The sequence below is a fragment of the Leptonotus elevatus genome, chromosome 1, assembly GCF_054856555.1.
Source record: "Leptonotus elevatus isolate MCC_2025b chromosome 1, RoL_Lele_1.0, whole genome shotgun sequence".
In the NCBI taxonomy this organism is placed as follows: Eukaryota; Metazoa; Chordata; class Actinopteri; order Syngnathiformes; family Syngnathidae; genus Leptonotus; species Leptonotus elevatus.
In genome coordinates, this window is record NC_141239.1 from 28084990 (window position 1) to 28102103 (window position 17114).

The following is a 17114-nucleotide window of genomic DNA, read 5'->3' on the forward strand; positions in this document are numbered from 1 at the left end:
TGGGATAGGCTCCAGCATGCCCGCAACCCTCGTGAGGAATAAGCGGTTCATATAATCGATGGATGGATTTAATGATATAATAGAACACGCATGAGAACGCAAGTTTTGTATCAAACACAACTTTATTAAACAGTTCTTTTCGTTGACATTGTTACCAATATCATAATAAAATTCCTCTAAAACAGGAGAATGCTGCTATGTTGTAGCAATTGGAGAATTTTAACAACTAAAATTATTGCATGTTCGACCACAGAACATGAAACCAGAAAAAATATATATTTCATAAAATCTGCTCTTTTTAACACCTTATAATGTTTCACTTCTATATTTTACCTATAGTAAAAAAGGCACTTGGAAAAAGTAAAATACTGTCAGAATATCTCAATTCAAATGTGCAAAAAAAGAAAAACAGAACTTGGAACAGGCCTCGACTGGCCCTTAGTCTTACCTATGAACCCTTTGTGCAACACTAGCACTCCAGTCAATGGCACCCGTTTTTAAAATGACACTGACTGAGCTTGTGAAAACACATCACCACTTGGGAGTAGGTCAAAATCTCCTGGAGCATGTACCTCTTGTAGAATGTATAAAATTCAGTGGATATTTTACAAATATGACTCTACATGACAAAGTACAATACGAGCGTCCCACAACCTACGACAGGATCAAAAAAGTGCAACTTTGTTACAGACGGAACTCAAAGGGTTAAATTGAGGACGAGCTTATTTGATATAGAAACCGTGTAAATCCTGTGAGGATTTGCGTCATTTCACCCAGATCTGCTGCCGAGTCAAGGCTGTCCTCATCTTAACCTGCCAAGGAGATGCTGTCGAGAAGAAGAGGAGGAGGAGGAGGAAAGCCGCCGGTGCGTCTGTGGGATTCACTGTTGCCATGGGAACTGAAACGTCTTAGCCTACTTAGCACCTGCTTCGGGTGACATCCATCATGCCGAGAGATTCCCTTCAGCCTAAGGACTGGCCTCAAATGATTTGTAATAATGGTATTTCCTCTCATCTAGGGCAGGTGAGGGAGTTAAATGTCCATGTGTGAACAACAGAACCTAAAAAGTGAGATTACACCTTTTTTCCCCCGCTGATTGGAAAGGAAGAAGTTACCAGGGATAATTGAGATAATCCGTGTGAGCATCACTTAAAATATTTCAAATCTGGATTTCAACAGGGAATCCCAGACCACCGCCTCTTCAACCACCTCCACCTCAAGACAGCAGCGAAGCTAAAATCCGAGCAGCTTTTACACTGAACAAAACAAGAAAATTCAACATCAGAAAAAAAATGTCTCGTCCAAAAATACAGATACAAAAAATATGTAAGATGACAACAACACATTTCTGGAAGTGGACGCCAGCCAAGGAAAGGCTTCCAACGGAACAGATGGAAGGAGGAGATAGGAGTCTATAGAAGAAATGTTCTGTGTCGATCCTCCCTGCCTCTCTTTAGTCATTTTGCACACTCGATAGCCCCGCCCACAACCAACAATCGACAGTAACATTCCATAAAATGTAGAGGAAGAAATTACATCTATGCTAAGTGCATGGCAACTGCTTAATCAAACTATGATAAGACTTTTTGTTCAAATGAGGCAGTTTGCAATAGTGTGGCTTCATTGTCAGTCCAGCCGGACTTGGCACTGAACGTTTGGACCCCCTCACTCCCCATGCCTAATATGAACAACCCACTTTACCTACTTTACTATTTTTGGCACCGCTTTTTTTTTTTTTAAACGCCGGACAAAACTTCCACCAACTCCGTGAATCAGTTCATGGACGGCCATCTGTTTTTCACAGCTGCTTTTCAGCCGGGTCACTCTTTACGAAAACACAAGACAGCAGTGTTTATCACCACAGTGGGCCTTTCATACACAAACTGGCCGAGTTGATTCCATTACGGGAAAGCAGCTGGACAATCCAGGAACAAAAAAAACGGTGCCAATTCTGTCCAATGGCATGTTGTGCCTCATCCTGCCGCTGGGGGGAGCCAAACAGCAGTGCCTTACATTTTCTCAACAGGAAGTGATTATTGGTCTTTGCCAGGTGATGTAACACCGTTGGTCTGTCCTCACATGGCCGTAAAAGCAATCTACAATGCCTGGCAAGAAATTCCACTGGACCAGACTGGTCCGTGTTGGTTGATTGTCAAACAAAGAGACTTGCTCCTAGTCACACAAAGAGGTTAGCAGCAGTTTTGAGGTTTTATGACTATAACTATTTAAGTGCTGTGTGTAACTGAACCGTTTTAAGACGCTTTACGTTCACTTGCTTTGGTCTGGCAAGCTTGTCTGAATCGTAAGAAACACCGAAGCCTGTAAGTTATACGTTTAAAAGGTAAACAACGTGCACATTTGCCCAGCGCAGAGTGCGTCATTGTGTTTCTTTGCGGGGTTTGTCTATCTCACTGCTTGGCTAGAGGCACACGGTCGATAATCTTTTATAAATACTGGAAATAATTGAAGGACTTGTATAAGACTTTCACGTTCATGGGCTCCGTCCACAGAACCAACAAACAAGGAATGATTAAAGTAATAAAACAAGAAACAAGGAGCCCTTGTCAGGCTGTGTTATACAAATATTCTTGAGCCCCTCCACAATAAAAGAGGCCTGCGTTCTACAACTCATAAAATGTAGTGTTGTCTTAGTCAGTGTTTCTCAACCACTGTGACGTGAGATACTGTCTGGTGTGCCGTGGGAAATTGTCCAATTCCACCTAATTGGTAAAAAACAGTGTTGGGAATAACGGCTGTTGAACTAACTCCGTTCTTTTTTCATAAATTGACTAATCGAACTAATTATTCTCCCCATGTTTGAAAAGCCGTTATTGTATATGAAATGCGTTGCGTTACAATTTCTTAATTAGTTTCAAGGCTCAAAGTAAGCTTACAAGACGTTGTGCGATGACTAACTCTGAAAAATGTCATTTACGTACAGTTAGAGGCACTGTTGTTGTCAGACCTCATCGCAATAAGGGTCTTGACAGCTGAACTGTGTAGTTACTTTTATTTTGGAGGTGCCGTGGGAAGTGTGTCACGACGTGACGGATGTGTCTTCCTTCCTTAGCATCTTAGCAAAGAGTCCACGTCTCTTGCCTTCAATTGCGGGTTTGACAACTTTGACAAGAGAGACATTTATCAAAAGAGCAGTAGAGATTTGCCAAAAAACGGGCGCCATGAGGAGCGATTCGTTGACAAATCGGTTCCACCAAGAACCATTAATATCGCGATTCTAACAGCGCCATAACAGCGATAAAGAAAAAATACCGGTAAGTCTTAGTGACACACTCGCCTACTACGCTTTGTGTAATTAATAGCGCCAACAATTGTATTTCTCTGATTTCACGAGTGTTAAACACGTGAAAAGTGTTGAAAGAAATATGCACTCTCTCTGGAAATCACACTGACGGACGGCATGGAGTCGAGGTCTGTCGGGAGCCCCGAACGAATTAAAGTGAGAAAACGGTGGCAGTTGCATTACATTTGTACGTGAATGATGCATGGAGTTGGGCAGTTTTGTGATGTAAATCAATCATTAAACATGTCTTTTAATATGTAGAATTATAAACTGAAGATATATCGCCATAGTCTCTTAACTGAAAGTGTACAAAAGTATGCTTTTCAGAGATATCGAGTAGTTATAGCAATGTTGGCCATGATAGAATTATGCACTACATATTTCTTACAGTAGTTTGATTATAATGTGCATAATGCACCTGTAAGAATATTTGCACTTTTCCAAGTTATGTTTGTTGTTCTTCAATGATATACAATAGATATGTGTTAAAAAAATGAAACGATATAGCCATTTTAGTTTAGTTAGGGGTTGTTGTTTTTTTTTCTATGAGTGGCGTGCCTCGAGATTTTGACAATGAAAAAAGTGTGCCGTGGCTCAAAAAAGGTTGAGAAACACTGGTCTAAGTCTCCATATTATTGTACATATAGCTTCATCTTTGAAGCTATTGTGTGAGGCGATTCCCCCCCACACCACCACCACCACCACCACCCTTGCCCGCCTGCACGTTCACCCTTTCATCCCGACCCCCTGAGCTCTTCTGGAATGTGTGTATACGTGTATCAGTTGACCACAGCTGGCTTGAGCACCACAGTGCCTGGGGTGATGACCACCCAGGACAAGGGATCATGAGACCCTCCTGTGGAAAGGTTAAGCACCCCCCCAGTCACCTCGTTCTCAGCCTCCTCAACTCGACCCTTTTTAGGCTGCAGGCTCGGGGCCCTGCGCTCGGCCCCCGCCCCCAGCATGGGCACCATGGGCACGCCGAAGGTTGAAGGGGCGAACGCCGTAGAGAGCAGCGTCGACTTGGCAAAGCCTAGTTGCGAGCCATTGAATGATAGGACGGAAGCAGCTCCTAAGCTGCCTGGCGGGGAGCTAGGGCAAGCCAGAGTGCTGAGGTCCAGGGGCCGAGGACTGAGGGGGGACAAGGAAAGAGCGCCACCCAGGCCCTGAAGCGCGTGGGCACCCAGGAGAGCGGCCCCCGCCCCTGGAATGATAATGTGAGCCCCACTCACATAGGACATCTCTGAATCCTTCGCCCCTCCGCTAGCAAAACCCCCACTTTGACTTCCCTTCAGCAAGGACCCCACTCCGCCCAGCGAGCCCTGGACCTGAGCCACAAAGTGGCCGTGGGCCTTGATGTGCTTGCGAAGAGAACTGGGGTCTGTGTAGCGCTTCAGGCAGCCCACCATCTTGCAGTAGTAGGGCTTGTCCACGTAGTGTGTGCGCGTATGTTTGAAGCGGTCGCTTGAGTTGGAGTAGCGTTTGTTGCAGCCCTCATACGGACATATGTAGGGCTTTTCACCTGCACAAGAGTCGAAAGGTAAGTTTGGACCTGATTTGGTAAGAATCGACTGGCCGTGCTTCCACCACTGACCTGTGTGTGAGCGATTGTGTATCTTGAGGTTCTCGAGGCGCGAGAAGCTCTTGTTGCAAGTGGGACAGCGGTGAGGCTTCTCGTTGGTGTGCGTGCGGATGTGGATGAGCATTTTGTACCTGCGGGGGTTTAAAACGCCATCAACCTCAGTTACTTCTTGACACTTCATGTGTGTGAGGCACTCACCTGGCATTGAACCCCCTTCCTTTGCGAGCGCAGCCTTCCCAATGGCAGCAGTACCCTGTCTCCTTCTCGGGCTTGACATGGAAGTCATTGACATGGTCTACAAGGTCTTGAAGAGAGTCAAAGAGCAGGTGGCACTGTAGAAAACCGCATAAAATTGTATTTCATTTATGAGGCTACATCGAATCTCCGTGTTCTGAGTCGCACCTTCTTCCAGCGGCAAGCCAGCTGTTCATCTGACGAGAGGTCCGGGGAAGCCCTTTTGTCACTCGTCTGGCCGATGAACATGGATGATGGCAGGTGAAGTCCTGCCCCAGCTCCGATTGGCACAAAAAACTGAAAGGCTTGTGACAGCTGGGAATTCTATGGAGCAAAACGCAATCAATAAGATCATGACCAGTCAACTGCACTGGTTACATTTGGTTCCAGATATACTGAGAAAATGGTTGCGATCTTTCTTTTTTTTTTCCTTTATGCAGTCGCCTGCTGTGCAGTACAAAACCGCCCTTCATCTCTGAGCTCAGCATGAGAGCTGTGAGATTCACCTAAGCTAGGACTCACACACTCAAACATTACAGTAGGGCGTAACTGAAGCAGGGGGAAAAATGCTCTAAGTGGATGTACCTGATGTGATGGCATCGGAAAACAATAGTCCGAAATGGACCTTAGAGCTCATTGTCTTGCTGGCTCGCAGCTATGTGACAAATTTGGGAAAACCAATTTACCCCGCTCATCTCTGCATCGCCATGCCAAACTGAGATGTTGAGATGTAAGATGGAGCGCCGACGTCCTACTTGCCTCCATGTGGGGTCAACTTAAGTGCAGACTGTTTAACGGCGACGGGGGCGATCTCAGTGGGACGCGGGGGTGGGTGAATGCTTCCAGCCAGCTTGTCTCAATTCAATTGGGAGGCAAATAAATTACTCGGCATGCGGCTGTACATTGTCGTTAATCGGATTACACATGTATATAACACACACGCATGCTTCATAGCGCTGAATGGATCTTGTGCGGGGGACAGGAAGCGTCAAGCAGACACTCTCTCTCACACACTCTTTGCAGCCCTTGCAAGTGACTGATACTGGTAAGCTATCAACATGGGGTTCAGTTCAGTAAAGCCTGATCAGGCTTGCATTTCCACCACATGGTCTGTAGGCGTCTTTTTGATGGCTATGTAAATAGTGTGACATAATAGTGTAGCTCACCAACATAACATGGAAGTGACAATTCTGTCGAGCAATCAAGGATTTACACAACGCAGACTTTTTCTACCGGAACAAATTAGCTTTCACAATGGTGGTAGACCACGTGGTAATGTGGCACAAGAAGGCACACTTACAGCTTTTCATTTAATTGTTTTATATTTATGGTTTAGAAGGGGTTTTGATACAAATATTTACTGTAATTATGAATTCACTACTGCATTAAAGTCGGTTAGTGATAGACTACGGTGTATATCGACTTTAATAAAGGATTGGGTTATGTCTCCATCCGTTGTAAACAGAGGACCCTCCGTCCTTGTATCTCTGAAATCAAATTACTATTCACAACTGCGGGGGGCACCACAGGGGCCTTCTACTCTGAGCATGAGGTTTTCTCTCTCTGGAAATGTCTGTCTCGTGGACTTTGTCGTTGTAAAGAAGAAGCTGAGCCAAAAGGCAAAACTCTCGATTTACCGATCGATCTATGTTCCTACCCTCAGCGATGGATAATAGCTGTGGGTCGTGACCGAAAGAACAAGATCCCGGATAAAAGCAGCTGAAATGAGTTTTCTCCACAGGGTGTCCGGACTCTCCTTTAGAGATAGGGGATAGTCAAGCCGCTGCTCTTCTGCATTGTGAGGAGTTAGAGGAGGTGGCTCGGGCATCTGATTAGGATTCCTCCTGGAAACCTCCCTGGTGAGGTATTCCGGGCACATCTTAGCGGGAGGAGGCCCCTAAGGATGACCAATAAAATGCTGGACAGACTACATCGCCCAGCTGGCCTGGGAACATCTCAGCATGCCCCCAGAAGAGCTGCATGAAGTGGCTGGGGAGAGAGAAGTCTTGGCTTCTCTGCTAAGGCTGCTACCCACACAATCTGATCCCACATAAAAGTTGTATAATGTGCTGCAATGGTTCCAACTGCATTCTCTCGGGGTGTTAGCTTGACAATAGTAACCTCACCACTGCAGGAGCGTAGGTGCCGTTGGTCATTTCAGGTGAAGTGGGCGTGTGACGAAGGGAGTAGGGAGACATGCTCAGATCCACTGCAGGAGGTGTGGGGGTATCCATTCGGTCGTGGGAGACTACCTGTGTACCTAAAATAGCCATAGAAAAATCCATAAGCAAGATGAGTTCTAAGGTGAGGGTTGCGATGCAACAAGTCCTCCAACAATAAACGACCATATTTGGTCATTTTAGCATGCACCAAAATACGACCAAGTGTGTTGTAGTTTAGCGACGTCTATCAGGCATGTTAAATAGCAAAAAAATACTAATAGGGCTCGAACCCGGGTTGCCTGGTTGGAAGATTAACATCTATCTTACTGAGCTAACAGGCCGGCAAATATATGAGGGGTTTTTTTTATGTCGTCACCGGGACTAATGGTTGTGGTTAGTAATAGGCTTTCAGTGAGGTTACATGTTACGTCTTTACATGGGACACTAATGGTTGAGGTTAAGAAGAGGCTTAGTGAGGCGGTAGTATGGTGGACGTTACAAAACATGTAGTCAACACTAAAACAATCACTCGCCAGTTAGCTCAGTCAGATAGACGCTCTTCTTCCGACCAAACGGTCCGCGTTTGAATCCCAGTAACTAAACTTATGGTTGGTTCACATTTCAAAACGACCTATGTGGTCGTTTATTGTTGGAGGACTGCCTCTTGCGACGTCATCCACCTGTGTGCGGGGACGCCGGGGAGGCGGGATCCATGACCGCTGTACCGTCATCCGTCATGCAAAGATGGCGAGCCCTTTTGGGTATCATCGGCGAGAGGGGGGGCGAGCGTGACCCCCGGTCCCGCCCATTGGTCCGGCGAGGGAGTTTCAGGTCCAGGGGCTCGTCCAGGGAAAGCATGACCACACCTGCACAAACATTGCAGACACATAGGGGCCAAGTTAGACCAAGTCCAGTAAAGGACAGTCAGATGTTTTCGTAAGCACATAGAATGCAGTAAAATGGCACATTCTGGAGTCAAACTGTGACTGATAATGAAATACACCTGTGTTATTTGCCAGGTTAAATGTATCTGGAATTCCACTGTCCCGCTGGGGAAGTATTTCTCTCCAACAATGGTAAACTCACCACAATTGTAAACCGAAACACTGAGTAAGCTCAAGAAAAACAAACACGGCGATCCAAGAAACCCCCCCCACCCCCATCATCCCTCCTTTTTTCACATCTTGACCTTTACTCGCACACTCTTCCTGAGGAATGTCTACAATCCAATCCAGATGGTCGCCCTTACCGCCAAGCTCGACCACGCCACCCCTCAGCCAGGCCCCCCCCCCCCCCCACCGGCCCCCAGCACCCTATCACATCAGCCCCACCAACCTCACACTGTGTACCTTCAGACCCTACAGACTTTTTAGACCCCACTGGTAACCCCCCGCCGCCCCGGGCTTTTAAGTCCAGCTGCACCAACTCCACCTCCTCCTTCTCCTAAACATACTGACCTCTAGACCCAGCCTGAGGGTTGTGGCCAGGGCACTTCATCGAGGTGTCACTCGCAGTTCCCCTACCGACATCATCATGAATACAAATTGCTGCTCACGGAAGCCATTTGAGCCATTAAAAAAGCCTCAGAAACAATGGCTAGTTAAAGCAATATTATCACATGAACCAGAATGGAGGCAATACTTTCTGATTATGAAATAAGTCCTTTACTTAATCTCCAAATCCAAAAAAACAAAAACTGTTTTGGGGATAACACAAGAAATGTCACATTTAGGGATGCATACCGTACACGCTTTTCGTTGAAATGCGACAATATTTGGAAAAGGCAATAGAGCTGACATGTTTGTCAATTCAATTCCATTCAAATGCAATCCAAAGGCACAGATAAGTGTGCTGCGCTGGTGCACTTGAGCACTGGATATTTAATATTTTGCGCTTTTGCACACTAAAATTATTTAAAGGGATTACATCCCGGAATTTTAAGCCCTTCCACAGTTAACTATAGGCATATAATGATTAAATCTTACCTTTGACACCATTTTTCTGGCTATTTTTCCAATGCGGAAGTAAAACGCCCAATTCAGTTAAACCCCGCCTCTCCCCATGTGGTTGCCGCGCCAGCCGTTGTAGTACAACCGCGTCTTCTTTACATTTGGAAATTGGATGGATGTTCAATTCTTCAATAAACATTTGAAACAATGAAATTCCGCAAGAAATCGTAGCGGAGGAGCAGGGAAGAAAGAAAGAAAAGAAGGGGGGGGGGAAAAGACAACCCTGAGTGGGGCACAAACCGAAGACCTGCTGCTTACAGAGCGAGCGCGCTAACCGCCATTCGTTCAGTTATGTTCAACAGCGCAAAAGGTTTTACTTTGTTTACAAAAGTGTCAGCCAAAACCCTTTCTGGGATTTTAAGACGGCCAATTGTCATTGCACTTTGGCATTGCAAATGTGAAAGATGATTGATTGCTTTGGATTCATTTGGACAGAATGTTTATTGATAAAGGCTACTTTTGTCGTTATACTGGAAGCATGGAAGTCTCATAGAAAGTGGGCGTGTGTTTAGCCCGCAGAGGCGGTGCGGGGGTGTGGCCGCACCTCATGACGTCAAAAAGTTCCAACAGCTCGTTTTCTCAGGTTGGGAGGGGCTGGTGCTTGGAGAGCAGAATAACCTAAAATGTCTCATTGAGGGGCGAATGGAGGAAAACACCACTTTGGTGATGTTTTTGGTGCGGAATTAGCATTTTAACATCGCTAAAAGCTCCAAAAAGATGGGTGATATGGGTATCACCTTGTCGCCACGCTACAAAATATGTCCGATGCAAAAGCGGTCCATTGTGCGAAAAAGTCAGACTGCTGCCTTTAGAGAATTGGTCTTTATCGAGCTAGCTGATCACAGGGGTCCCAAACTGCAAGACAGAGGTGGGCAATAAATTTTTGGGAATGGGCCATGCAACTCAATTATGTTAAATGTCTTTTTATAAAACAGTAAATTGTATTGTTAGAATAAGCTGCCATTGTGTGGCCCTGGCATAATTATGTTGTTGTAATTAAGAAGTAAAAACAGAAAAAACTTTCTATTATACACGGAAGACATATCTACACATATTAACGATAAACCTTGCCCAGATGTGCTATAAGTCTTTAAATTCATCCATGAGGAGTCTGGAAAAAAATGTTCACTAAACAGCAGCCTCCTGGTGCTCATTTGAAAACTATGCCATCATTTTGATGTGCACTAAAATGTTTGCAAATTTTGCGGTTACCTGTGCTTGCAGTAAGACAGTACAAACGCAATACCGATAAGCTCATTGTAGTCCATTAAAAGTCATATTGCAAATGTATTATTTTTGTTGTTGTTGCATGATGTTATTGAATAGGCCAAGAACAGATGACAAAAGAACTAACATTTCTGGGATGAGGAGGCTAGCTACTGTTAGCTATTCTAGGAATTAATATGTTTAATAACATTTAAACAGGATTGTAATATTTTATGAGCAGCCCCAATCGAAATGTGGGTTTATACAATCCGTCGTCAGGTTATTGCTATTTACGTGCAACTTTCAAAATACATAAAACATCACCTTCGAATTTGCTTACTGCACTCGTACATACACACGCAATGTTAATAGTGTCCATTATTTAGATTACCCCTAATGTGTAGTGAAGCACACGCAGTCTTTGATTAAACATTAATTTTAACAAATTTGCCTGCCTCCCCCCCAACCACCACCCCCCCCCCACCCCCCTCCTCTTTCTCACACACACACATGCGACACCACACTTGTGAATGGGAGGCTTTGAGAGCCACTGGCCGGGGGCCACGTGAGAAAGGCCAAGTGTCTAGGAGGTATGAAGCACAGGGGTCACCAGGTTCAATGGCCCAATGAGGGATGGCCATCGCATTCGTGCACCCACAAACACTGCAGGGGTAGGATTGAGATCAAAACAGATAATGATTACTCATTAAACAATACAGACCAATACGCTCACGGGCCAAATTAAAAATGCGAAATTTTGAAGGAGCGGTTCTGTTGCTGTTCTTTGGTGTTGCCATTAACAGTACACTGTCGACGCCCGAAGGATGTGCTCGACCTTGACCGCAGTGTAAGGCTACGTTCACACTGCAGGGCGTGATGCCCAATTCGGATTTTTTTTGTTAAATCTGATCTTTTTATGTTCCGTTCACATTGCATAAACAAATGCGACATCTAATGAGAACGCAACACACCTGTGATGCGACTCGCATGCGCAAAGAGCACACGTCGAGTGACGTACACCCAAAACGTCGTCACGTTGCAGTGTTCACGGAAGTAACCTGACTCGCAACGTTTCACCGCCAGCCAAGCCGCCGAGGCAAGCGAGTTTTATCAGTGTCATATGCAAATGTAGCTGTGCCAAAGCACGCTACAGATTGGTGGTCTGGTGGACTCCTGGTTGGTGGATTGTTTTCACGCTCGCTCCTGGTTGGCTGCTATCCTTTGAATGTGCTGTTTACAAACAGCAACAGAAATCCCTCTGACTTATTTTTTCATCTCATGTCACCAGAGTAGCGAGGTTGGAAGAGGTTATAGAAATATTTGGGAGAAATGAGGGGACATTCCTCGACCTCCTCATTTCATTGATTCAGTCTACCAAAGATGACGTTGCGTCATCGCCACACATGTTTCACGTGTGATTAAATTATAAATAAAAATGTAACAGTTCCTCAAAACAGCTTTGTATATATTCACAGACGTGTCAGTAGTCTCCCTTCCAAGCATTCTCTCCCGCCCGCGCAGAGCGCATATCAGGCTTTTGATGACGTATGAATCGGATGCGTGCGGATGAGCGTTCGCAGTGCAGACGCATCGCATACATATCCGATTTATATCCACATACGAAAGAGGCCCAGGTGGGGTGTGAAAAAATCGGAAGTGTACCGTTCACACTGCATGAAAAAATCAGACACTATCGGGAAAAGAAATCTTAATTGAACTGCAGTGTAAACGCAGCCTAAGTGTCCCGGTGGCTTCACATTGCAGCCAAAGAAGCAGAAAATCGCCTGTCATCCACTAAATGAGTAAGCCCCTTACCCCGAGGCGCAGACCAGGGATCAGCTTAACCTTTTTCTATACAAATCCAACTCTCATCCTCTGCGGGTGGACAAACAGAAACGTGGCCTCCCTCCTTGTAAGCACTGTAATCCACGCCGGGCCTTCATCTATAAATTGTATGGAAACTTGACCTTAACAATGTTAAGACTGAAACAATGAGTTGATGGAGCCATTAGTTGAATGAATCAGCAGTTCTCAAGATATGATTGTGACATCCACATACATTGGTGCCTTACAATATGAGGGACCCGACTTCTGAGTTTTTCAAGAGACAAGCCCTCATTGACACATAGTAAACATTTTCAAAAATAAGTTTCAAGCGGTTTATAATACCACAACCATACCAGTCCGCTTACTTCACACAACGTCCTGTCTTTCTTATTCTCACCTTTTGCTCTTAACATTCTTGTTGAGTATCACCCAAAAAATAATGAAAAAGCAAAACGCACAGTCAGCATTTTTTATGCTTGTAAAGCTTTCATGAATCGCATTGAAATTAAACGTCTTTCTTTTTTTTACGTCAATTTTGAGCCCAATTAAGCATCCTCGGGGACATTGAATTGCGGTTTTTAATGTTAGCCCTGTGGTGAATCAGCCACCACTACCGGACATTCTCAAGAATTTGGACTGGGTGGGGAAGTGACTCACAGTGTTTGGATCTCATTTGGTGCTGACCAGGGGGTTTATGGGAAATGAAAAAAAAAAGACTAAGCAGGAAAGAGAGGACGATGCACTGCTCACTAGTGTGTGCATGTTTGCGGGCGGCTGTGAAGTTTGGGGAAGGGGTGTTGGCCGACAGCCCCCCCCCCCCCAAGCGGATTTCCGTGCTCGGCCGTGGGGTCGACAGTTTCTCTGAAAGGCGGCATTGTCCCCTCGGCGGGGCCCAGGCGCTGTGGGGCAGAGTAAACACAGCATGTAGCGGCCAGAGAGGACAGGGGCAATAGCCAGCAGGGAGGCGGAGAGAGGATTCACCAGTGCCCGGAGGAGGTGGAGGCAGGCTTTGTGTGTGCCCACTTGATCCTACATAAGCAGAGGACCCACGTGTCTTTAAGGGCTGGTAAAACAGTCCCGTCAGGAATCGCAACGTTGGGATAGCAACATTCCAGTGAATTCAACCAACCTCCAACCTGTCATAGCCGTCTCCCGCACAAATGTTAATTTTGTTTTTATTGTTTAAACAGCCAACCAACATGTAATGAAATACAATGAATCAAAATAAGCCATACATAGTTACGGATTGAGCAGTGGGCATTGCAGTTGCCTCGTCTGGTGTCTTACCCCCAGTCTTAAAAGACAACTGAATCATTCAAAAAAAAATGCCAGTGTGAGTGAGAGAGTTAACAAAAGAAGTCAGTGGTGGCCAAGTTCGGTCCTCGAGAGCCACTGTCCAGCCTGTTTTCAATGTCTCCCTACGTCAGCACCGCTGAATTTAATGATCAGCTCATCAGCATGCTTTGCAGAAGCCTGATAACTATCCTGATCATGAATCAGGCGTGTTAGTGGAGAGATACATGGAAAACAGGCTGGAAATTTGCCACCCCTGATATAAGTTCTAAGAATATTCCAAAATGGCACTACCATGTTACTGAATAAATATTTCCTTCGGTCCAATTTTAGCATGTTGAAGCTGAAGCGTTCGTTATACTGATAAGGGCAGGCATTCTATGTGTGTATAGACCCATTTAGTGATAAATCGCATTTTACAAAAGGAAACCACATATTCCAATATGGGTCTTACAACTTCACAGAGAATTCCACCTTACGGTTGTGGAAATTGGCAGGAAAAACCTTTTAACAACCGTTTTTCACAATTGCAAAACAATAGTACGAAAACCTAATTGACAGAAAAAATTGTCACACAATTCCGTTTTTGGTGTGAAGATACAATACAGGCATTTGCAACTCGAGCTTCTTCCATCTCCCGACAAATACCAGCAAAAGGCATTGCAAAACAAATCCTTGATTTCCTTCGGGAGAATGTTTTGCACCTTGAGCAATGTTGTGGTGGTGCAAAAATGAAAAGCATCTATTGACAAATGCTTGTCAACCGCAAAATACTGGAGGATGGCTCATGATGACAAGCACAGATCAGACAAATCTCTCTGACACTGCATCTTGCAAGCACTGTAAGACCGACTTGAGTTAGTTTGTAGTTACATAGAAAAGTTGTACTTTCCTCACTGAATGACAGAAGCATGCTCACCTGTTGCCGTTGGTATGTTTCATTGGTATACGAATGTTAGCGATGAGAAATTAAAGTGCCAGCCGCTCATCTACATGTTCAAATGCACGGTTCATTCTGTAGCCCAGGAAATCCTGGAAGGACTGGTAAAGGCGTGAGAGAGGTGGGCGGGTGATTAAGGTAGCACAAGGTCGGTGGGCTCGTGGACCTTCGTGCTCTTGCGAGGCTAAGCTCACATGGATCACTTCTTGACCCTGATCCCAACCACTGATCTTTAGCTTGACGAGATCTGCATGCAAGAGGCTCGTGTTTCTGATCTGATCTACAAAGCGACCACAGGCATCATCAACACCAATCCTCAGGTGTGAGATTTGTGTTTGCGTGGCCCCCGCAGAGCCAGGCTGTAACCTAATCGACCCCCTCACCCCTGCTGTGACTCTAGAAGGTGGTCTGAAGGATAGTAAGCCATCTCTAGCTGAGACTTTCATTCTCACGCACACACAGCGTCATGGTGGCCCGGCAAGAAGATCCACATTAAACAGAAGGTCTTCAATTCCTGTGAGAACTTTGTATGTTTTCTCTTTGCCCATGTGGGTTTCCTGCGGGTATGCCAGTTTCCTCCCACAGTCCAAACGCTTGGAAGCCCAGCCAGTTCCCTTGACCAACGTGCTGACACTTCCCGATTTGGTTATTACTTGGTTGCCACGGTGATCATGATCCCAAAAATTGGTAAACTTTGGAAACATTTCGGTTGACATTATGAAATGATGGCTTACGGCCATACTACCCTGAGAACGCCTGATCTCGGAAGCTAAGCAGGGTCGGGCCTGGTTAGTACTTGGATGGGAGACTGCCTGGGATTACCAGGTGCTTTAAGAACAACCAGTTCAGGGTGTACCAAAGCCACCTGGGAAAGGCTCTTGTGCTGACCCTTGTGAGGACAAGCGGTTAAGAAAATGGATGGATGGATTATGAAAAGTGAATGAAAGTCTATTATGAGTATACCCACAAAAAAAGTCTCAAGAATGCGCCCCAAAAATACAATAGTCGGCCATTTTGGTCTGTGGTGGCCATTTGGGCTTGTTCCAGTAGTCCTTCATATATTGCTACCGAATAAATGTTAACCACGTACACTAAACAGATGGGCGACACTAAATTATTAACAAATTGAGTTTGCGTTTTTTCTGTCTCAAGCAAATGGCTTTCTTTACCATGACATTTGTTGTGGAGCGAGAGAACAACAATTCAAAAATAATCAAAAACCTGAATATGCTCTTATTCGGGTTTATAGAAACCTGTTTTATTCCGGGGGGGGGGCCCCCCAAATAATACCCCTGGGTTACCCCTTTTCTACCCTGATTAGTTGATCATATAACCGCAATCAGAATCCCTCGTTTGAACGGATCCTTGCGCATCTCGATATCCGCAAGGAATCTTGGTCTTTTGAATACAGGAAGTACTTGCATGTGCGTGCGTCTCGCGCGATACCCACCGGAAAAACACAAGCACAGATAAACAAACATGGCAAATTATTATTTTTTTGCCATCTAGCAACATACTTTTGAAGCAAAGAGGAAGCTGACTACTTTATTAGTGTGGTGAGTGACATGGATATAATGTCTTTTATCGCCAGTTGATAATCAGAAGCGAAATGCCGTCTATTTGTGTCAAGATTGTCCGTGCATCGCAGTTTAGACAGAGATCGATCACATTACTATGTCTAGGGAGTAACTGTCTACTCATGCATGTAAATGGGTTATTCTGAATCTTTCAGAAACTGGAATTTTGACTTTTACCCCAATATTGACCACATGTAAACGCAGTCTGTGTCAACTTTTTGGTGATATTCCCAGCTACTCTTGCAACTCTATCTTTAAAAAGTGACTAAAAACAAAGTCACTTTTTGTGTTATTGGAAACTTCTGGGTCTCTGGAGACTCTGAGAATCCCCTCACCCCTCAACGTCAATTTTCATATGCTCTCAATTAGCAATTGTGATCGTCTACAACCACGCGTTTGTAGTTATTTTGGTAAGAAAATTAACCTTACTTTTGTAGGGAATGTTTAATACCCCAACGCTAGAATGATGACCGAAAACCGTGTAGTGTAAATAATGGATGGATTTTAAAAACGCAAATCATGCCCAGTGACACATTCACAGGAGAGCCACAGCCTGCGAACGTCCTCCACCCACCTGATGGATGAACGGCGCACACAGCTGAGAGTTTTTCAGACAGGAAACGTTAGTTTCCACTCCTCCTGGGCCTCTCTCTCCCGCTACCTTTTTAGCCTTGTCTATTATTTCCTCTTATATCAGAATGCTTCTCTCTTTGTCTTCTCTGTTATATTATGTGTGAATGTACTGACTAATAAGTTTTGATGTATACTGTCTGTCCAGAATGGGAAGAAATTATGTAATTGCAGTGTTCAGAGAGCTATTGGGCACAATCCAGACATGCTGGCTTCTCGTGGTCCATAAGGAAACAAATAGAATATAAAAGCACCATTAACAAATTAGAGCGTGCAAAAAGAAAAAAAAAAGAGCGCGACCAAGTAACAGGAAGCTACAGATGGCCTTCCGCCAGGGCGTTCAGAGACTGAGG

At 45.0% G+C, this 17114-nt stretch overlaps 1 protein-coding gene across 1 annotated transcript in view; it reads right to left on the reverse strand.

The window, feature by feature from the left end:
• Positions 1-4020: 4020 nt before the first annotated feature.
• Positions 4021-17114, reverse strand: part of glis2b (GLIS family zinc finger 2b) — a 34024-nt gene continuing 20930 nt past the window's right edge. Inside the window, exons 2-7 of the mRNA XM_086079256.1 lie at positions 7960-8145; positions 7244-7377; positions 5286-5441; positions 5082-5215; positions 4896-5014; positions 4021-4823 (exon numbers count right to left, since the gene is read on the reverse strand). Coding sequence (XP_085935382.1) covers positions 4081-4823; positions 4896-5014; positions 5082-5215; positions 5286-5441; positions 7244-7377; positions 7960-8137 — 1464 coding nt within the window. The 5' untranslated portion in view covers positions 8138-8145 and the 3' untranslated portion in view covers positions 4021-4080. The remainder of the gene's footprint in view (positions 4824-4895; positions 5015-5081; positions 5216-5285; positions 5442-7243; positions 7378-7959; positions 8146-17114) is intronic.